Genomic DNA, 23,263 nt, shown 5'->3' on the forward strand with positions numbered 1-23,263 from the left:
TACTATCCGTATACTTCTTTTCAGTAAATCAGCCTATTGTCTTTTTGTACTGCCACTTGCTCTTATACTGCGGCCCAGAGACTGCAGCAGGCTGACACCAGGTCAACTTTAGGGAATTACACTTACGCACACTTATATTTAAAACTTGAAAAAAACACTATGCAAATCCAGAGGCAACTCATGCTCAAAAAAGTTAATATAGTTACAACATTTCTTATGAATGTATAGCAGTTAACTTATCTGAATAAAAAAAAAAAAAAAAACAGGAGAAGGAGCTAGATAGCACCCATCCAAATTATAAGTTTAGGCTCATTACAATAGGCAATGGTTTAAACTGTAACTCTGCCTAGTCCCACAGTTGACAAAAAGAAACGGGACTATTGCAGTTCAGTCTGTTGAGAAGGTTCACGACGGAGAGACTATTAACTGTAAGTACATCTCTTCCTCTATAATAGCCATACATAAGTGAAATATTTGAAAATTTTTCCAACATTTTTAACTTTGCATATTTTATCAATGTTGCTACTAATCAAACCATGTAAAAAAAACATTTTACTCTGAGCTAATATAGTGTTTATATTCCCTCAATTAAAATAATGCACTGAACTTACCGCAGTGGAAAGTTTTCCTCCATTCTTTACAACATGTACCACGGCTTCTTGGATGAGGGAATAGAGATTGAGCAGAACACGTTCTAGATCATAAATTCCATGCATTTCTTTGGCAAGTCTCTCAATCGATGAAATGTACTCATTCCAGTAAGGGTCAATTTCTCCCACGCTAGCCAAACAGCCTTGCATAACAGTTCCACAATATCCAGCACAAGGCCGTGCCAACAAATGGCCCTGACAATGAGAACAATACCACATTTTCAGGAGAGTCCTGCCACAGTCCTTATTGACCTTTAAATAGTCTGTAGTATTGATAACTTCAATGCCAAGATTGAGGGACTGCAGGAAAACCCGAGATGCTTGCAGTGATTTCGACACTTGGGTCATGATTGTTTTGGGATAGTGGCCAAAAGCACTGATGTCCCTTCTGGCAAGACGAAGACATTCTACATTTTCAACAGATTCTTTGAACCCTGTGTTTAAATAACTGCTATAGACTATCGGAAACAAGCCATCGAAAAACTCATTGACCATATCATTCACATTAATATCGGATCCCAAGACATACAGTGAAATGTCTGTGAATAATTCACCAACAAGCTTAAAGGTTTTCAGCGAGATGTTCTGGTAATGCATCTTGAACATTGTGTTTGTGTAATTTCTTGCATGTCGTATTACCATTTCAAATGCTTCTGCAATAGAAAAAAAAGAGAAGGTGAAAGAATTGCTATTTTAGTCGGTCCATTTTCACATATTTGTGCATACTTAATAGCACAATTTTTATGTTAAAATTCACAAGATAAGGATGATTCTTCTATAACCTTTGATTTCTCAACAAATCCATTACATGTGCCAATGCAAAAATGCATTGATGGCTTATATGAACAATTTGCCTTTTGTGACTGGAAGGCATTTTCATGGAGATATTGTATTCCCGATGTACACAGGCAACAAGCCTAGATTTTCCGCAAGAACAATGGTCCAGTCACATGGATGCCTGCTTTTGGAGAGGAAGCATTATATTATAACCCTGGCAAGTGAAAACGGTTCCGTGCAGACTCCTCACCTATAATTTGTCTGCTGAACAGCAAGGTTTGCAGAGAAACTTTAACATTTGTAAATGTTTGCTCCTGTATCCAAGTACATGGTTCATTATTGATTTTTATATTGAGGTAAAAATATATATTTTTTCTAAAAACATTTATCAAAAATTAAGTCAAACACTAAATACCTTTTCTAGAGGTTGCAAGTTTTGATTTTTTTGTCAATAAAAAATTTAATGTGAGAAACGCAAAACCAAAACTGCCATGATCTACTGTTTTTGTTTTTTAATGTTTTTAATAAAATTTTACAAATACAATATCAGCATTTGCCATAGTAATGGGAAGTAATTGTACATTAACAAGTCGTTGAAGGTTCAGTTATATGACTGTTAGACCTATATGCGCTTGAGACTTAATATAGCATCATTCACCTATTAGGGTCAAACCTAAACCAAACTTGCGACCCACTAGCTGAACTTCCACGTGATCTCAGGTACCACAATTGGTCCAAAGATCCATTGAAGGGCAAATTCAGATGGAGAGAGGAAAGAAGGAGAAACAGAGATATCAGAGAGAAGAATAGAGGGTAGGGAAGAGGGCTGCACTCCGGCTCTGGAGGAAGACACTCCCAAGCCAATCTCATCTTATGTAGTTGTGAGATAGTTGACAACCTTATTGTTTAAAATTGCCGAAAAGGTGTTCGATCTACTGTTTTCTTTTTTTTTTTTTTAAAAGGACATACTGGGTAATATATTACAATCCTGCCTTTACTACCCTAGTGAGAGTTGGTGAGCATCAGACATTGACCTCAGCGGGAAACTGTAACTAATAGGTGGGCATCCTCATCATGTTAAAAAACACAGGAAATGCTATGTGTAAGTCATAGTGTTTTCCCTTTTATAAAAAGTAAAATAATTTGTTTCTTATAGAGTATTCCATAAATAGTTAATACACAATGTTAATTGAACTTCACTTAGATCAGCTGAAGAGGACCACTGTGGGCAGAGCATAATCTCAGAAGAATTGTGCCTTTCCATTCATTCCATTTAAAATTTGGATCTCACTCTTCCTCACATAAAATCAGGGATCCAAGCTTGTATGTGATTGCCAAACTTAAATGTGGGTCAAGCACTAGGTGGATGGAGCCTGAATTAGGACTCAGGTGTCATGTAATTAGGTGTCATGTACACACAACCGTTTTTCATGACAAGATAAATGAAATGTTATTATTTGTTCATTCAAAACGATCGTGTGTAGGCTCCAGAGCATTTCTCGACGTGAAAAATGGGCATTAAAAATTTGGAACATGCTCCAATTTTTCACGTCGTGAAAAACGATCGTGTGTAGGCTTTAACGACGGGAAAAAACGTGCATGCTCACAAGCAAGTTATGAGACGGGAGCACTCGTTCTGGTAAAACTAGCGTTTGTAATGGAGATGGCACATTTGTCACGCTGTAACAGACTGAAAAGCACGAAGAATGAAAAGCATGAATCGTCTCTCACCAAACTTTTACTAACATGAAATCCGCAAAAGCAGCCCAAAGGGTCGCGCCATCCAAATGGAACTTTCCCTTTATAGTTCAGTCGTATGTGTTGAACATCCCCACGCATTGCTCGAGCATTTTTTTTCACGATCGTGTGTATGCAAGGCAGTCTTGACAAGAATCACGTAGAGAAAAACTTAGTTTTTTCCATGACATTAAAAACGGTCGTGTGTACGCGGCATCAGTGTCCAGATAGTCATTGGTAATTAATTTAAAGTAAACGTAGTTACATTTTAATTTTTGGAAATGTTATTGTTATGTTATTTAATGCAGAAGGGCAAAAAAAAATAAGCATGAATGCCATTTCACAATCAAGTTGCAAAGTATATTATAAATACTGTCTCTCCATAAAGTCTCCTGCACTATGGGCTGGCAGAGGCATGGGAATGGAGCTGCTGGGCTGCTGCTAGATCATGTTGTGCAAATTAACCAACTCCTTTAGGGCAGAAGTAGGCTACATAAAGGGAGTTACCAAGGCAGGATTTTTAATAAAATCTTTACAGTTGGGTATCTAAATATGTACAAGATCCTTGCTACCATGGGAATCTAACCATGTTAAAAGAAAGAAGATTTTTAGTGTACCGGAGGGACCACCCCTCTCCTTAAAACCCACTAGACCTCACAGTGCACCCCTCCCTACAACACACAAAGGGCCTTCCAATGCACCCCTCATCATAATACTCACTGGACTTTACAATGCACAACTCCCTATGACACCCACTGGACTTCACAATGCACTCCTCACCAACCATTGCCGTCTGCAACCGCACAATTCACAGAGGTAAACCCTAGCCTAAGTATTTAATTTAAATAATGGCCTGGAAATTTTGCAGCATAGGGTTATGTCATAAGACACTTTTAATAATAGCACCTACTGCAAAATCCTGTGTTCCACATTGATAATTTAATATGTTCATAACTGCTCAAAAAGCAGTTAATATGGATCATATGAACTAGTTGAGAAATATATAATGGGTATAAAAAAAAAATCCATTAGCCTAAGAACACGGTAAGTAAATCCTGGCAATAACACAACCTATCAAAGATCTCAATTAAATCTACAATATGTTAGGAAACAGTGGTATTGGCATTTTACGCCACCACTAAACCATCAATTCATACACACAAAAATGTCTACACATCAAAATTTCATTTCAGTGATGCCCAATTATTTGGCCAGTTTATCTGCTGAGCAGAGATTTTTATCTATAATGTGCTGTCATACTGTAGCACTGAATGAAAGCTATTGATCTCCCCTTGTTATGTAAACTGTAAAGACACAACTTATTTTGATCAACTTCCAGAATACAATAACTGACACTAAATGATTGTATTTCTTTTTTCTTTCCCTGTATAAGACAATTATGCCAATACTTCAATACTGATTTAATTTTTAGCGATGTGGGGCTATGAGCAAAATCATACTTATTAGATCATACTAAATCATACTGCAACACTGTTCTTCAGATCGATTTCACTAGGTCGTTTTTCAGGTGCTTTAGCGTTAAAAAGTGTCTGTAAAGCACCTGAAAGAAGCCTCATCTGCAATCCCAATGTGAAAGCCTGAGTGCTTTAAAAGCCCTTTCACAGTGCCAGCACCCGAAAAACACTGGTAAAGCGCCACTTAAAGCAGCAGGCTTTACCGGCGTTTTCCAAGCGCTAGCGGGGAGCTTTTAACCCCCACTAGTGGCGGAATATAGGGTTCAAAGCGCCGCTGCCAAGGCGCTTTGCAGGTGCTTCCCATTGATTTCAATGGGAAGGGGTGCTTTAGGAGCGGTGTATTCACTGCTCCTAAAGCACTGCAAAGTAGCTGCTTGCAGGACTTTTTTTGATGCCCTGCCAGCGCAGCACCTCAGTGTGAAAGCACTCGGGCTTTCACATTGGGAGTGCAGATGAGGCTTCTTTCAGGCACATTTTTTAACGCTAAAGCGCCTGAAAAATGCCCCAGTGTGAAAGGGGTCTAAGACTCAGCACTGTTAAGGATTATGTTACTACAAAAATCCATGACCGCTACATTGTCTGCGTTTTCATGTTGTTAATGGCAACTCTAGCCCGTTTATTATTTACTTTTTCATTTGCTCAGAAATAACTGGTGATCCTTCCATTACCCTTGGTTATTGTTTGAAACTAACTACACCATGCACACAAGCAGATCCATGCTGGAGTGATCATTTTGTGTCCCTTGAATGGCTTCTGGAAGTTACACCATGCCCACACACATGTGCCTGTATCTACATAGTTTATTTTGCACCATTCCCCCTGTCCAGTCCCACTCAGATGAATGGCTGCAGCTTTGCTTTTTATCCTATAGTCATCTTGCTGCCTGTGACACGCCCCCTGCTGAGCCCTGCTTAGTTGAAGCCGCAACTCTGGATGTGCCTAGCATTAGAGGACAAATGGGAGGTGGAAGGGTTTGAAGGCTGTGTACAGAACCTTTCATGAGAGGGAGGACATAAGGTTGTTGGACACATATAGGGGCAAAGAGGCCAACTGGATGTTTTCACAGGGTTTAGGTGGAGAAGAGAGGCCTGGGTCCAAGCACTAAGGTTGACAGCCATCTACTGGGAGATACCTTCATGGCTTCACAAGGCTTCCCAGGTGTGTGTGCATGAGTGTGTAGTGTTAAAGTAGCCCACCCACTTCCTATGCAGTCATGCTCCCTGCGATGGGGAAGAGCGAGAGAAGGTAAGTTGTACAGTCTTGTGAAGAGTAAATAAAACTTCAAGAAAAGGTATGCAACATTTGTTTTTAACAAAATGATTTGCCATTATAATTGGCAAATAATGTTTGCTGTATTAGAATATACCTTAGTAGTGTGTTCACTAATAATTTGAGTTTACACAGAAAATTCCACCATATGCAGCTTAAGAACACAGAAATAGTGGGTGAAGTTTTTGGAAGTTTTGGGGAAAAGTGGAAAGCCAGATAGACTGAAGATAAAACATTGATCTGTAAATCGCAATATAGTTTTACCCAACCTACTACTTACCCAACACAACCAACAGGTAATAAACAATTTCTGGTGGAGATCCTACTCCACATATATAATTAAACCTACACTAAACTTCTAAAATTGTTATAAAGCTTATTAATGGTATTATTTGTGCAAATCTTTAAACTTGCACCACTTCTAGAATTCATACTACAATATATCTAAAAACTTAGCATTGCCATTTCATTTCAGACACACCGAGGTGAATGAATACTACTGTATAATGTGACTCAAATCCAAACAAAGCCCAAGTCTGAAAGATCTAGCTATTTAGCAACTTAAAGAGAATGGATTGTTCTAAGAACAAAAGTTTAGAACACAGGGGTGTGCGTTGAACCAAAGCAGCTCACAAGCAGAAGATCTGATTCAGTGAAGAATGATGCTAGACACCATGATAATACTAAATTGTGTCAAATATACTGTATGCATAGGGGAAAAGTTACTGCTGAGGGGCAGTGACAGGGCGGACTTTAAAGGCAAGACGGGAACAAAGGATTTCGAAAAAAATATAATTTTAATTACAAAAAGTACAGTAAGATACATAAAAATCATATAGAGTATACATTCGATTGCAAAATATCCTCTCGCCTACGCGTTTCACCTTTTGGTTGCTCAGGACGAGGTAGGGGAATTTTGACAGTAGGACATTAAGTATTTCATTTATCAGAATGGCCGTCAGCCATCCATTGCACCAAGGACGCTTGGAATCGCATTTGTGCCATCAATCATTTATACGCAGCTTATAAGAAAGCTTGTACAAACAGGCGTAGAGGGGTTCCTCTAAAAGACATCAGAATCATGTTTAATCCGTTGGTGAGAATTAGATCTAGCAAGTAGCCAGAGCATCAGAAAAAGCCGGGACCACAGGAGCGGGGGGCAAAGCCACAGTGGGAATTATATCCAGGTTGGGCAGCCACAATACACCGTCCGTTATGGGAAAACCATAAGGTTTGGGGCCTCACGGATGAAGAGATGTCACACGTCCCGGAGGATAGCCTGTGCTATACACTGTATGCATGTTTCGAAATAAAAGAAGCCTCATCTTGAAGCATATTATATAGATCTTTAAATACCAATGGAGTCAAATAAGTGGTTTCTGTACCAGACAAGAACAAGCACATTTTGGGATCACGCATACCGATTTTGTCGATCCATCTATCCTTTCTTGCGGCTATGAAGACTTCTCGGTACCCATGACAGATCCCAATAAATCTAAGGATGAAGGGAGCTGTCATTTAAAACACAATAAGGTGAGCATGGGGACTAATATCAGAAGTCAGATAAAATGCACAGCAAAGCATCCACATATATACCAGCATTCACAGCATCAATTATGTTATTTCAAAACAATCCCATCATTCATCCATAGAGATTATGCAGCCTGTGGTGTTTTGGAATGCTTGTATCAGTGCACACGAGTATACAATATCTGCAATATACAGCTTACTGCTCACTTGAACATACTTTGGAACGTAAACAGCCAAAGCTGCCACCATAATTACCCACATGAGGACATTTTACTTTTCTATAGAATAACCGTAGACCATTATGAAATAACCTTTTTTTGCTGAATATTTCAAATATGCCAACTTTCTACAGTATATCTCTTTCCATTCATCCAAACCAGTCTGTCACTTATTCTGGGACCCTCATGTATTAGTTGATGATAAATGTGAACCAAAAACAATCCTAAATCTCTGCAGAAAAATATATATTCAGACTGCTTAGGACACATTTGTTCATTTTAAGGGTGACTATTGCTAGATCAGAAATATTAAGCCTACACAGACAATAAAACACTAGCTCAAAGTTTTATACTGGGTTCACACTATTGCCGCATGCTGCTCACAGCAGGGGTCCGATGCATCCCCGTTCACAATTTTAGCTCTGATTTCAGCCTGAATTTTTGGGCTGAATATGGATCTGAAACGGACCCAAAGATGCACAGGACCCCTGTGCAAATTCTCACCAGAGCCTCAGCTGAGATTGTGACCTGCTCTCTACTGAGTCAGTTCACATATGTTTCCATGCATCCAAATTGCATGGTAGGAGATCAAATTCGCATAGGCGTGAACCCAGCCTAAATGTCAAAATCAACGAGGATGATTGCACAGAGAAATTTAAGTAAAAAAGACATGAAGAATAGGATACAATGAAGAAAAGTAAAAAAGAAAACTAAAGTCTATGTGTTGGGTAAGCTTTTGCCATAATTTGCAAGTATTGAAAGCATCCTTGCAGTTTATATCACACTTACCTCCCAAAACACCCCTCTCCAGCAATCTCACTTGTTACTGTATTACTGTATTACTGCTTTTGACATCTTTACCTATTCCTTTCTGTTGGGTGTCTTTGGTCACCTTAATTGGTTAGCCTGGGATAACATAACTCCTGCACATGCGCACTAGAGTTATTTTGTCTCAGCCCTTAAGCCATGTCGGGTTTGGAAATTAAGGTATTTATGTGCAGCTCTGCATACAAAAATAAAGTTGTAAGTAGTCAAGAGAGAAGCTTTTGTGGCAGAGAGAACGAGACATTCAGAGTCCTTCTGGAGTTAAGATGCACCCGCCAGCAATTTTTTAAATAAGAGTTTAACTCTGCTAGGTAAGGTATATCCAAAGCCAAAACTTTTCAGATTTCCATTTTGTTTGTGTTCCAATGACAAAGGTCAGACGGAAAGGGACACTTAATAGAAAGAGATCATTAAAAATCTGATACCGTAGGTGTTTTACTACCCCTACATCTACAATCTAGAATTTGTAAAAGCAGTTTATGTTATATGTCTTAAAGCAAACAAATCAAAAACAAAACAAAACATAAAACCCTGTAAAAGCAGAGGAGGATAAATTCAAGAGATATACCAACTGAAGAATTTTCAGTACCCAACAAACATTCAAAATTGTTGGCAGCCTGGTAGCATGCTTCGCTTTCTGGTTGAATCTGCCAGCTACTATGTTTTTACTGTTTATCAGTGGTTGGATCGACTTTGAGATTCGATTGATCCGTGAGTTTAAAAAATGTTTTTGTTCTGAATGCTTCTACACGGCTGTTTTATGCAGATACTAAGCATGGGTGTCTCTTTAAATGAGCCTTCACCCCTATGAACAATTATCTAAACATTGTTTATGACTATTATGCATGACATTACCTAGTCTATTTTTGATTGCTCATTGGGCGTTTTTGGTCTGGATCTATATGCATTTGATGTGTGGGTTGGTTCGCGTACTGTATGGGCAACAACATGTTAGCAGCTTTATAACATTTTATTTGTGATTTTTATATGTGTTTTATGTATAAACTGGTTTGACTAATTGACATCTTTTGATGTTTTTCTGTTTATGTAATGTATGTCTGTTATTAGACAAAATACAAAAAATGTAGCGCTAATAAATGAATGGTAAGAAGACACTAATTGTCTATATCACACACCAGTGAACTAATGTAAACAAAAATATAAGTCCATATGTTGCTCATAAACCAAATTGATGAAAAACTGGTAGATGATGTTACAGAGACACTGCTTGTCTATGTCCAATATCAATTGTACTAAGTACGAGAGTATAGGTCCATATGGATGTGAACTGAATAAATGAAAAGATCAGTTCCAACTACAGTGATCAGAAACCCACAGTGATTCTTAATGAACTAAAAACGTAGTGATAACACCCGCCACCAGAGGAGGAGGCTTACCAGATGTGGTGGACCCAAGTGAGCATATGCCCAAAGGGTCAACAAGGCAGTAAAAATGTAGATGGAAAGATGTACCGGCACACACCAAATTATACAATCAGCAAGAAACAGTGAAGTCTTCGCTTGATAACAGATGGAGGAGGTATCATCAGCTGGGAGATGACTCATGGGAAATTAAGAACATGCCCAGGGTATGTGGAGGAAAATAAAAGGCACATAGTGTAACTCCGTACAAACGGGGAAGTTCAATACCGGTTAAAAACACTTACAGTTGGTAGATTAAAAAAAGGACATCAATGTTGTAAAGTGCATGGCAGCAGTAGAGTCCCGACGCGTTTCGCAAAAACAACTTGCATCGTCTGGGGTTGTATAAACTGGTTTGACTAATTGACATCTTTTGATGTTTTTCTGTTTATGTCATGTATGTCTGTTATTAGACTCCTATGCTCCTGATGAAGCATCTTGTACGCGAGTAAAAGCAAGATCTACTATTACGCATATCGGATTAAGCTTCAAACACCAAGAGTTTTATATATACACCTTTCTGATGCTATGCGTTCCTATGTTAGGAATGTATCTGCATAATTATAAACCCTTCTCTTATTTTGTGTTAGATGAACTGATATCATATGCTGACACTGTCTTATGAAATTGTGTATACAAGTTTCTATCAATGCGTTTTTTATAATTACATTAATTACCTGTACTGCCAAAAGTCCAATTTATTAGTCCATTAATTTCCATTGTCAGTGTATAGAAGTAGTTTCTTCTTTCAGTGTGTAAGATATCCCTCTGTTATAGTACATATATCAGCTTACACTTACTGAAAATTAAAAACAATTCAACAAACAAATGAGAAAAAAACATGTTATACTCACCTGCTCTGTGCAGTGGATTTGCACAGAGCAGCCTGGATCCTCCCCTTCTTGGGTCCCTCTTCTGTGCTCCTGGCCCCTCCCTCCTGTTGAGTGTCCCCACAGCAAGCCGCTTGCTATGAGAGCACCCGAGCCGCGCTGCAGCTCCGTGTGACCATTCAGACACAGAGCTGCGGTTCGGCACCCACCCCTTCTCTCTCTTGATTGGCAGCAGTGGTGACCAATGGCGCCGCTGCTGTATCTCAACCAATCAGGAGGGAGAGTCTAAGATGGCCCAGACAGCCGTGGAGATCGCTGGACAGAGATGGGGCTCAGGTAGATATTAGGGGGGCTGCGTGGGGTTGCTGCACACAGGTTTTTTTATCTTAATGCCAAGAATGCATTAAGATAAAAAAAAAAAAATCTGACTTTACAACCACTTTAATCTTGGTACAAACCATCCAAAATTGTATTAAAACTAACTTCATCCTTATAAGTACCTGTTGGATATTTGCATATTTGAGTATAAATAAACCAAAACGAGGGGGGGGCCAAAGTGATCAAACTAAACATATAATGAAAAATAAAAAAATGGAATCTCAGGTTACCGTCAAAGGAAAATGTGTGTCTTGGTCTAGAAACATTTATAGATAGACTTATGTTAAAGTCACCCACCTCCTGGGCTTTCTAGCAATAACGAAGGCCACCCATCACATTAAATGACCAATAGAAAGGCTTGGCAAGTTGTAAGAGAAGACCCAAGCATTTCTTTTGAGCTTACATAATACATAAACTGTCTGTATATCTGAACCTGATTATTCTGACATGCTGTTTTACTCAAAGCAACCTTTTCAGTGTTTCATCATGTACTCAGTTTAATTTGCTTGAGAAAGTGCACTTTAAAGCATAACTGCAGGAAGAATCAAGCCGATTTCTGCCGAACCAGCTGAATTTTGATCCAAATATGGCTAGCTTTAGTCTTGACAACCTTGAAAGTTTGTTTTAAAATCATAATGACAGTAAGCTCCATTTCAGCTTTTCTTGGACTCCTTGCACCTGGCATGTTCTGGCCTGTCACTTGGTGTCATTGTTCTTTCTACAGTGGTGGACAGTCCTGACTGAAGCAGAGATTTCCCTGTGAGAGTTTAGGTTGGTTTGACAATGCTCCCCCAAAAAGTATGTCGGACACCCTGGCACTGGATAAAAAGGCAGTGAGGCTGTGGAGGGACATAACCTGATAAGTGCCAAGAATTTCAGTGAAGTTGACCTTTTGTTTAAAATTTTGTTAGCTAGTTATTTTTATAAGAAGTAGTTAATCTGGAGTTGGGCTTTAAAATTAAAATGAACAGATTTGTGTACCATATCCTGAACATTTATACTCTGTATAAGTATGCATTTTTAACAACAGAAGACCCAGCTAGACAGAAGTGCCTGCAGGCTGCATATTTTATATCGATCCATAGCCACGCATTGATTATATGAATCTTTTAGCATAGTCATTTTGCACAGTAAATAAAGGAACTCTAATGACACAGCATGAAAGCAAGTACAGCCCATAAATGAACTAATAGTGCTCTTACTCTTTGATTCCTCTGTGTGTCCTGTCTCCATGTAGTCTGCATTCTTTGTTTAATTGCACACAAATTAAGGCAGTCAGTTAAAGCATTGCTAAGCCTTGACAAAGCATAGGGTTCAGTGAAAACCACCACTCCATTCCCACACACAGAATACATATTTGCCGGTCATCTTTCACCACCATCTGCTAGGATCTCATAAAAGTTTCTGATACATATGTAAAAAGAGGAAATGTCTATTACCCATAGCAACCATGATAAATGATAGAAGATTACAAAAACAGTAGTAGTAATAAAGGTTTAGCACTGTCTCCAAGCAAATTACAATAATAAATACACCAAATAAATATCTGTTTATAGGCCAATCATTGCTTGCTTGGTAATTTAGTACCGGTAATTGTTTGATTTACTTTAAAGCAGAATCCCTCCTAAAACTCTTTGTTTTTTTTTAAATTAGGACATGGTTTGACCTACCTTTCTATCACAAGTGCAGTCATGTCAGCCTTTTAGTACCCTGTACCTGCTTGTCAGCATATTACTATAGAATGTTTGTAGCAGACATGGAATGAAAGCAAGAACTGCTTAAAAAAATGGAGTTCCTCTTTATTTAGATCAGTGGTGTTCAACTTTCTTAACATAGAGGGGTCTCAAGTGCGGCTCCAGACATCACCAAAAGTTCTGCAGAAAAATTCAGTAAATGTAATGTGCAACAGTGCTCATGGACTGCAAATATGCATCAAGAGATAGTTAAAGTCTACAGGCATGCTACAAAAGATGTGCAGGGACCGCCCTGCTCTCCCCTATGGGGGATCGGACTAACACGAACCGTATGTCCGTGTTCATCCAATCCGGCAGACGGAAGAAAAATAGGATTTCTTCCGTCTGCAAATGCGGATCTTTGCGGAGGCGGACAAATTACGGGTGTCAGCGGATATTCATCCGCTGACACCCGTAATCACATAGGGACCCATGTATGTCCCATTTTCATCCGCAAACGGATGGATGAAAATGCGTACATACGGTCCGTACGTGTGAAAGGGCCCTAAGGGTTTGACCTGAACTGTGCATGTTTGGCATTCACAAACTATTTGTAAATGTCACTTTTTCCGTAGTACATAGTTTACACTGTATACGTGTGCCACTTCTGAAGTAGATTTAGGGCAAGCATGCTATTTGAGTGTATTTTGCCATTTTATTGCTTCACTTTAAAGGAGAAGTCCAGCCTGAGCTTTTTTTTTCTCTCCAAGTCTGGATCCGCCAGCTGGCTTGATTAATGTCAGTCTTAGCAAGCCGCTGAGACAGCCTCGCCCCGCCCCAACTCATCGCTCTAATGAGCGTGGAGGACCAGGGCAGGAGCCATGCTGACCGACAGTCAGCATCGCTCTGCTCGGGAAGGAGTGAGAACTGAGCCATCAGCAGTGTTCTATGGCTCATTTCTCAGTGCAAAGACGCCGGGGGACAGCTGCAGCATCAGTCTGATGATGCATCCACCAAGGTAGGTACGATTATAGGAAAAAAACAAAACCCATACTTTTAAGGAGGATTAAAATGTTTTTTGTATTAGTATATCTCACAGGGCAGTGCCCAGCACGCTATGCCCTATGTTTAATGTGGGGGGGTCCCCATGCAATAATTTTAAATGATTGATTTCAGACATTAAATAGCTGGTACCCACTGAACTTTTGTCAAAATTTTCCAAAGGCAGTCTCCCCAGGCAGTGCCCAGCTTCCCATTCACTTTGTTTGACAATCTCTTAGCTATTAGTCTTTAAGATGGTCAGAATTCACTTCAAAGATTTGGTTCCCATGGACTTCAATAGGGAAGAATTTAAAAGATTTGGCTGCTTAAAAATGTACCATATCTATATACAGTATCAAAAAGTACACCCCTCACATTTTTGTAAATATTTAATATCTTTTCATGTGATACTTTGGTACAATGTAGTAGCTTGTATAAATGTGTAAAGTTGATGTCCCCTCAAAATAACTCAATACCATTAATGTCTAAACCTCTGGCAACAAAAGTGAGTACACCCCCAAGTGAAAATGTAGAAATTGGGCCCAATTAGCATTTTTTCCTCCCCGATGCCATGCGACTCGTAGTGTTACAGGGTCTCAGGTGTGACTGGGGAGCAGGTGTGAAATTTGGTTTTATCACTCTCTCATACTGGTCACTGGATGTTCAACATGGCACCTCATGGCAAAGAACTCTGAGGGTCTGTAAAAAAAATTGTTGTTCTATATAAAGATGACCTAGGCTATAAGAAGATTGCCAACACCCTGAAATTGAGCAGCAGCATGATGGCCAAGATCATACAGCAGTTTAACAGGACAGGTTCCACGCAGAACAGGCCTCACCATGGTTGACCAAAGGAATTGAGTGCACATGCTCAGCATCATATCCAGAGGTTGTCTTTGGGAAATAAACCTATGAGTACTGCCAGCATTGCTGCAGAGGTTGATGGGGTGGGGTTTAGATCCAAATATCTAAAACCCACATTTTTGTCAGACTTTACTGGTACAGATGGGACAGACAGCTCAATAGATATAAAAAATATATACAAAGTTTATTAAAGTTAAAACTACATCTTTAACCACTAGGGGCCCGCTCTATAGCCGAATGACGGCTACAGCGCAAACCCAGTGCGGACCCCAATTGTCGGGAGGACGTCAACAGACGTCCTCCCCTTTGCGGGTGCTGTGATCTCCAAGTCACTGAGACTCGGGTGATCACAGATTTGAATAAGAGGCCGGTCCTGACCCCTTACCATGTGATCAGCTGTCAGCCAATGACAGCTAATCACGTGATGTAAACAATGCTCGGTAACCTTTTTTTCCTCCTCGCGCCAACAGCGTGGGGAGAAAAAAAAGCCGATCACCGGCTCCTGTATAGGGGACATGGGTCCCCAGTGGAAGAGGCACATCAGCCTCATTAGTGCACACCAGTGCCCCCTGCCAGTGACCACCAGTGCCACCTGTAAGTGCCAATCAGTACCACCTATCAGTGCCCATCACTGCCACCTATCAATGCCCACCAGTGGTGCCAGTCAGTCCCTCATCAGTGGCACCTAGCAGTGCTGCATATCAGTCTCACCTACCAGTGCTGATCAGTGCCCATCACTGCCACCCATTAGTGCCCATCACTGCCACCTATCAATACCACCTATTAGTTCCAATTCTCAGTGCACAACAGTGCCACCTATCAATGCCCTTCAGTGCCACCTCTCAGTGCCCACCAATCCCGCCTATCAGGGCCCAGTGTCGCCTATCAGTGACCACCAGTGCCGCCTTATCGGTGTCCATCAGTGCAGCCCATCAGTGCCCATCAGTGCAGCTTCATCAGCGTACATCAAGGAGAAAAATTACCCGTTTGAATTTTTTTATAAAGAAAATATAAAATGTTTTTTTTTTTGTTTTTTTTATTTGGTATTTTTTTTTTTTTAAACAAAAAATAAAAACCAACGAGGTGATCAAATACCACCAAAAGAAAGCTCCATTTTGTGGGAAAAAAATTACAAGAAAAATGTAATTTGGGTACAATGTTGTATGACAGCGCAATTGTCATTCAAAGAGTGAGAGCGCAGAAAGCTGAAAATTGGTCTGGGCAGGAGGGGGGTTTAAGTGCCCAGTAAGCAAGTGGTTAAAATAAAGAACAAATACTAGAGAATCCCGTGTGTGTAGTGGATTAAATTTACATACATGTACTACTCAAATTGTTGTAGACTTCAACACGCTTATATGAGGAGAGAAGAAGTCGGGTCGTATTGCTTAATTGCTTCCTCAGGACCCCTGTGCTCCTGTATATAGGGGAGTAGCCTAATTTTTCATATCTATTGAGTTGTCTATTCCATCTGTACCAGGAAAGTCCGACAATAATTTGGGTTTTAGAGACTTCAATAGGGTTTGGATTAACATTCACATTTCAGAGCAGTTTGGTGAACATCCCGCAAACTGAGCCCAGGTACATTTGACCTAAAATATTAAAGTGGGGGTATTGGTGCTACCTACCCTTGAATAACCAAGGGGTATAAAGGGGGAATAACCCACAAAAAGGTAGACCTAAACCTAACTCATAAAGCAGGAGTGCTGCTAGAGAGAAGGCTACCTGTAGGTCACCAAATAAAAAATGGACTGAGGACCAGATTAGGTTAGACACGTGTACCTGAACCAATAAATAAAGTATATAATACAATACGCAACTAGTGTAAATAGCCCAAAGATCACAGGTCTAGGGTTAATATTGGGCTGAACCCATATAGTGGGTGCAGGCCTCAAGAACTGGTTAAAGTACAACAATCCACTAGATCAGTGGTCATCAACCTTGTCCTGCAGGGCCCACTAACAGGCCAGGTTTGCAAGATAACTGAAATACATCACAGCTGATATCATTTGCTCCTCAGTGATTGCAGTATTCTAGACTGCATCTCCCCAAGGTAATACATAAAACCTGGCCTGTTAGTGGGCCCTGCAGGACAGGGTTGATGACCACTGCACTAGATGAATCAGTAATCCTGAAAGTAAAAGGATCACTGTGCCTAGGTTCACACTGCTGCGAATTCAAAATCGCGGTAAAATGCGCGATTTTACCGCGATTTCGCGGCTGCGATTTTGCCGCGATTTCGCGGCTGCGATTTTGCCGCGATTTCGCAAAAAGTAGTACAGGAACTACTTTTTGAAATCGCAGATGCGGCGTCGCACTGATTAGGACAGTGCCATTGCCGACAATTGCCGCCGATTTGAGATGCGATTTGACATGTCAAATCGCATCTCAAATCGTTCCAAATCGTACCCAGTGTGAACCAGGGCTAAAGAGACTTTTTTTTTTTTTTATAATAAGCATGTTATGCTTGCCTTCACTGTGCAGCTCGTTTTGCACAGAGTGGCCCCAAACCTGGTCTTCTGGGTCCCTCAGCGGTTGTCTCGGCTCCCCCCTGCAAGAACTTTCCACCTTCATGGTGGAAAGCTCTTGCGGCGCCCTTCTGTGATACAGCCAGCGCCGCGTCATTGGATATGATTGACAGCAGCGCAAGCCAATGGCTGCACTGCTATCAATATCCAATGACGAGACGACTCAAGCTGGGGGAAACCGTCGCGGGAACGAGCCAACTGAGTTTTGGGGCTTAGGCAAGTAAAACCGGGGGGCTGGGGAGGTCGTCATTGCCAGTTTTTTTTTCCACCTTAATGCATAGGATAAAACCGCTATAGAATTCCCTTTACAAACCAAAGATCGTAAATTTGTGCTTCCTATAGCCCTCTTAAAAATTACCTGTATCACTTAAATATTTCTGTCTTTAAGATCTATTATAAAATATCAGGGAAAAAAATAAAGATAAAAAAGGGATGGACATCATCGAGAAACTAAGATAGTGTGAAAGAATAAATAAATCAAGCCATGTAACTAGCAGAACCTAGCCTAAAGAAAAGGTTTTCTTCCCTGGCCTGGGTAGGCACACATGTAACGGAAGCACACACTAGTTTTTATCATTACTACTACTACTAGTTATTTATATAGCTCCGACAATTTATGCAGAACTTTACATATACAGTATATTGTTCATTCACATCAGTCCCTGCCCTTATGCATGGTTATTTTTTTTTCCATTCAACCAGCAGGTTGAATGGAAAAAAAATTAATAAGAATAACCAATTCCCCATTCCACACATTTAATATCACTGAGCTACAGCCGGAGGCACTAAACCTTTCGGGGGGAAAACCAGACTGGCTGGTCATACTCAAGTCGATCGTATTGTATACAATAACCTAGCCCCTGGGCTGCTGTTATAAATACTGGGGCCCCATATAGCCTACCTGACAGGGCCCCCCTGGCCAGAAGTGACTGAGGACATAGATTTATCAGGTGAGAGCATTTGTTTCAGCTGCGCTGCTGTCCAATTGCGCTCACGCACCCCCGGTACTGGCGCCACACCCCGCCATGCTTACCAGGCTCCGTTCTCCCATCAGTGGGCCCCGGAGCTCCATGGCAGGTTCTGACGGCTGGAGGGGAAGGAGAAGAGTGGACACGCATCCGCTCTCATCCCCTTCTTTGTGTGACCCGGAAAGCGACATCTGATGTCACTTCTGGGTCAAGCTCTCTGTGTCCCCAACATGCAGGGGAGACATGCAGGGTCTGTTAGACCCTGCATATCTCAAGAGAACCTGTCACCAAAAAAAAAAAATCACATAGGGGACAAGTCCCTTATGTGATGAAATAAAAATAAGGAGTTTAATAAAAAAAGAACACACACAAACATAAACGCATGTGTCAGGGGGGGGCGTACGCGTGAAAACGTTGATTGCAATACACATGTTACTGTACATATCACTGTGCACGCTGGAGTGACAGTAATAATTCTAACACAAGACCTCCTCCGTAACACTAAGCTCATACCGATAGGGCTGTAGAAAGGTGCCTATAGAAAATATAAGGTACCAAAGTTTGACGCCATTTCACGGGCACATAAAAATTCAAGGTTTGGTACGTTGGATATCTATGTACTCAGTGCAACCATGTCTTTTATATTTTACCAATAATTTGGGTCATTTATTGTGTAACATAGAAAATTTGAACTACCACTATTTTATTTTCTAGGATATCTGCTATTCAGAAAATATATAATATTTGTGGGTTTTGAGTAATCTTCAGGCCTAAGTGAAAGGGTTAATACAGTATCCTAAATAAAATAAAAAAGGCAACACAAAATTGCTTAAAAAAGGCCTACATAAAACAGAGAAAGGTTTTCCTTTAAACAGTTCAAGTAAAATGTCAGCCAGATATTAATTTTCCATGTTTTGCACAAGTGGCCCACTTATAATAAATGTATAACTCAGTTATACTCTGCATGGTTATTCCATGCCACAACCTGCATATTGCGATAGGGAGCCTGTGGTGTCCCAAGTAGTTCTCCATGCCTTGTGGAAACCTGGTCCTGTGCCCAATCTTCTTTCCCTTTCTTTATTTATGCAAGTTGCATTGCTTCAGAGTTCAAAGAGGAGCACAATGCACATTTGTGTTTATATAAAACGTACATAAATATATAGTTGTTTTTTTAATACACACATTATATATATATATATATATATATATATATATATATATATATATATATATATATATAAAAGCAGTGCCATAGCTGTAGTAGTAATGCATTTCAGAAGTTGGACAGTAATGGCAGCCACCATATTCCACTCATGACAGGTTACCTTTACCTTCTGCTTGAATTATCCATATTTTCACTGACTAGAAAAACACTATAAATCACAACAGCTCATTCTTCTGATTTAAACTGTTTTCCTGGTCTGTGAAAACAGGGATAAGTCAGGCAGAAGCTTCAGCTAAAGAGATCATTGTGACAGGGAAGTTATATTGTAAATCCATTTCAGTGCAATAGTCATACTAGCCTGACAGGCAGTTGCACTTGTCTGTAGCGCGACACCAGCCAGAGTAGATGACATATTTACCAGGAGAATAAAGTTTTTTTTTTAAATGTGTGTATATATATATATATATTATATATATGCACACATATATACACACATATACATACACATACATACACATACATAGAATCAATGGGCACCGCTGCCGAAACACCTGCAAAGCACTTTGGCAGGGGTGCTTTTTAACCCTTTATTCGGCCGCTAGTAGGGGTTAGAATCGCCCCGCTAGCAACCAAAAAGCACCGCTATTAAAGTGATAAAGCACCACTAAAATTAGCGGTACTTTCCCACCAACGCCGCCCCCAGTGTGAAAGTAGCCCAAATGTAAAACCTACATTATATTTCTTGCAAATCACTGAAATGCAATCAGAAATCATAATGGCTTAGAAGAGTATAGAAATATAACATGCACCTACTGGCCTCTCCCTCTGATGTGATTACACTGCTGACTCCATTATTTTTAATACAATGGCTCAGATTAATTCAGTTTGTGACACAACCTTTGAGATCTGCATGCCTTTTAATTACTTTCTTCCATTACTTGTTATGCTTGTTTATTAACATTACAAATCCGATTTCTCTCACTTAATATTCATCTTCATAAAAGCCTAATTAGGAATATAAATATGTTCTCAACAAGATGTCCACATGGGATTGACAATATTATTATTTAGCGATTCAGTGACAATCTTATTTCATTTATTCTGACAAAGGATAAAAAGGGCAATTAAGAAATTACCCACCACAGAAGAAAAAAAACTGTGGGCTCACATAATGTATTAAAACATTTTGTTGTGTCTGTATGAAACAGTGATAGGATGAAAAAAAAAAAAAAAAAAAATTTCATTAAGGCCCCTTTCACACTGGGGCGGGGGCATCAGCGGCAGTAAAGCACCGCTATATTCAGCCACTAGCGGCGCAGTTTTACCCCCGCAAGCGACCTAGAAAGGGTTAAAAACCACTGCAAAGCACCTCTGCAGAGGCACATTGCCGGCAGTATAGCCACGGTGTCCAATTGATTTCAATGGGCAGGAGCGGTGGAGGAACGGTATACACAACGCGCCTTCACCGCTCCAAAGATGCGGCTAGCAGCTTTTACTGTCAAAAAAAAGATGCGGCTAGCAGGACTTTTTTTTACCATCCTGCTAGTGCACCGCTCCAGTGTGAAAGCCCTTTACATTATTGTAATATGCAAATTAATGGTGTTAAATTGGTTGTCCACATTAGGCCTCATGTACACTGCTGCTGGTAAACAGACGTTTAGGAGCAGTTGGGCGTTTTTTTCAGCTGCCCCTGAATTCTCCTCTATGTTATCTTATGAGTAGGGCTGCAACTAACGATTATTTTCATAATCAATTAGTTGGCCGATTATTGTTTCGATCAATTAATCGGATAAAATCATAAAAGCATAATATGCCATTCTTTTGTTTATTTTAATTACACAACTGTGCAGCAGTACAAAAAACAATGATGGGGCACTACCCCTCCCCCAGGAACAACAATGATGGGGTACAATGCCCCCCCCCCCAGGAACACCATTGATGGGGCACTACTATTACCCCTTCCAGGAATACAAATGACAGGGTACTATTCCCCCCAGGAACACCAATGACGGGGCACTATTCCCCCCCAGGAACACCAATGATGGGGCACAAGTGTAAGTCATGTTTAACCCTGCTTAGTTGTTCAGGCGTTTTAAATTTTTTACAAAAAAAAACGTCTAAACGCGACATGTAAATGCAGCAAAACTGATGTTTTTAAACGTCGGTTACTATCTGTCAAGTTAAATCATTCATGTAGTGGTTGTAAAACGTCCCATGTACATTGGGCCTTACAGTCTAACTGTTAATCTATTAATGCCCACAGCATGGGATTGTGGCGGTCAAAAAAAAAAACATTTTGCGCAACGGTCTCTTCAAATGCGGACCCGGCAGGTCGTGAGGATTCCAGGCGGGAATAATGTGATTTCAGGCAGGAAAAACATGTGTTTCTTGAAGGTATACACGTGAGTGGGGGCTATACAAAACTCCTGCATCTAGGCTCCTGTCACAGTCAACCCATAGCGACTTGGCAAGCTCCCCTTCCCTCCCACCCATCGCAGCACCTATTATGTGGTTTGTCATCCTTGGATCAAGGGGGACTTTTGCTGAATATTTTTTATTTATGGTCCTCGCTCGAGTTCTATGACCGAGTGAGATATTGATAGTTTATTTTATTTTTTTTACGTTTTTTATTTATCGATGAATTTAATAAAGAAGAGATGAATACATTTTATGTTCATATACCAATAAAAAGGTGCCATGGCCATTTTATCGCCATTAAATTAAAAAATATATATACGGCAATATAATTTTTTATAATATATATATATATATATATATACATACACACACACACACACGCATTTGGATTATTTCTTTATATATTAAATATTTAATAGTTTTCTTTTGTACAGCCTACATTCCCATGTCCACCAGAGCTGTTGCCCTTGAATTGAACATTAATTTCTCTACCATAAGCCATCCCCAAAGGTGTTTAATTTGGCAGTAAATTCAACCGGTCTCACAACCGCAGACCCTGTGTTACCACACCAGCCCAGGACCTCCACATCCAGCATCTTCACCTCCAAGATTGTCTGAGACTAGCCACACAGACAGCTGCTGCAACAATCGTTTTGCATAACCAAAGAATTTCTGCACAAACTGTCAGAAACTGTCTCAGGGAAGTCTCGACCTGACTGCAGTTTGTCGTCATAACCTACTTAAGTGGGCAAATGCTCACATTCAATGGCGTCTGGCACTGTACTGGACAGATGGCAGGCAGCATGTATGACTTTGTGTGCCGCTGCTGTCCTCCTCCGTTCTACTCTCCCCCTCCATGCTGCTCTCCCCCTCCGTGCTTGGTGTCACCCTCCATGTCCCCCTCTGTCAGGATGGAGAGCGGCGGTAGGAGCCGCAAAACCCAGCTCCTACCTTTTCCGAATGAACAGAGTCAGTGATCACTGACTCTGTTCATTCATATAACTGAAACATCATAACCTCTGTTTACGATGCTTCAGTTTATGAATGGATAAGAGCCTCTGTCTCCTGTCCATTCATTTTCAGTGCAGCTGAGAAAGGGACTGGGGAATCTGTGTCCTTAGTCCCTTTCTCTGTCTCAATGGGGTGATGTCAGAGATTTGTTAAGACCCCTGATATCTCACCAAAGCCCCCCAACAGGGCTAAGAAAAAAAATATATTGCAATAAATAATAAAAATAATTAAATTGTAAAAAATAATACAGATTAAAATAAAAAACAACACACAACATCATCCACTCCCCCCCCCCCCCAAGAAAGCATTATAAAAAACAAAAACAAAAAAATAGTAAACAATTTAAATTGTAAAATAAAAAAAAATACTGACACATGACATAAAAAAAAAAAAGTATTGGTCTTAAAAAAGTGGTATCGAGACAACCCTAGCACAGATTGAGCAAAAGAATTACAGACAGTGTGGTTGAACAGAAGCTGAGCTGTAGA

The 23,263-nt window shown here is 40.2% G+C and overlaps 1 protein-coding gene across 2 annotated transcripts in view; it reads right to left on the reverse strand.

The window, feature by feature from the left end:
• Positions 1-23,263, reverse strand: part of GPC3 (glypican 3) — a 635,735-nt gene that overhangs the window by 414,875 nt on the left and 197,597 nt on the right. Inside the window, exons 1-2 of one of the 2 annotated variants that reach the window (XM_040323722.1) lie at positions 7,330-7,441; positions 612-1,303 (exon numbers count right to left, since the gene is read on the reverse strand). In XM_040323722.1, coding sequence (XP_040179656.1) covers positions 612-1,303; positions 7,330-7,426 — 789 coding nt within the window. In that variant the 5' untranslated portion in view covers positions 7,427-7,441. Of the gene's footprint in view, positions 1-611; positions 1,304-7,329; positions 7,442-23,263 lie in introns of those variants that run through there. The other variant, XM_040323721.1, reaches the window with a different exon arrangement.

Source organism: Rana temporaria, chromosome 9 (assembly GCF_905171775.1).
Source record: "Rana temporaria chromosome 9, aRanTem1.1, whole genome shotgun sequence".
Classification (NCBI taxonomy): Eukaryota; Metazoa; Chordata; class Amphibia; order Anura; family Ranidae; genus Rana; species Rana temporaria.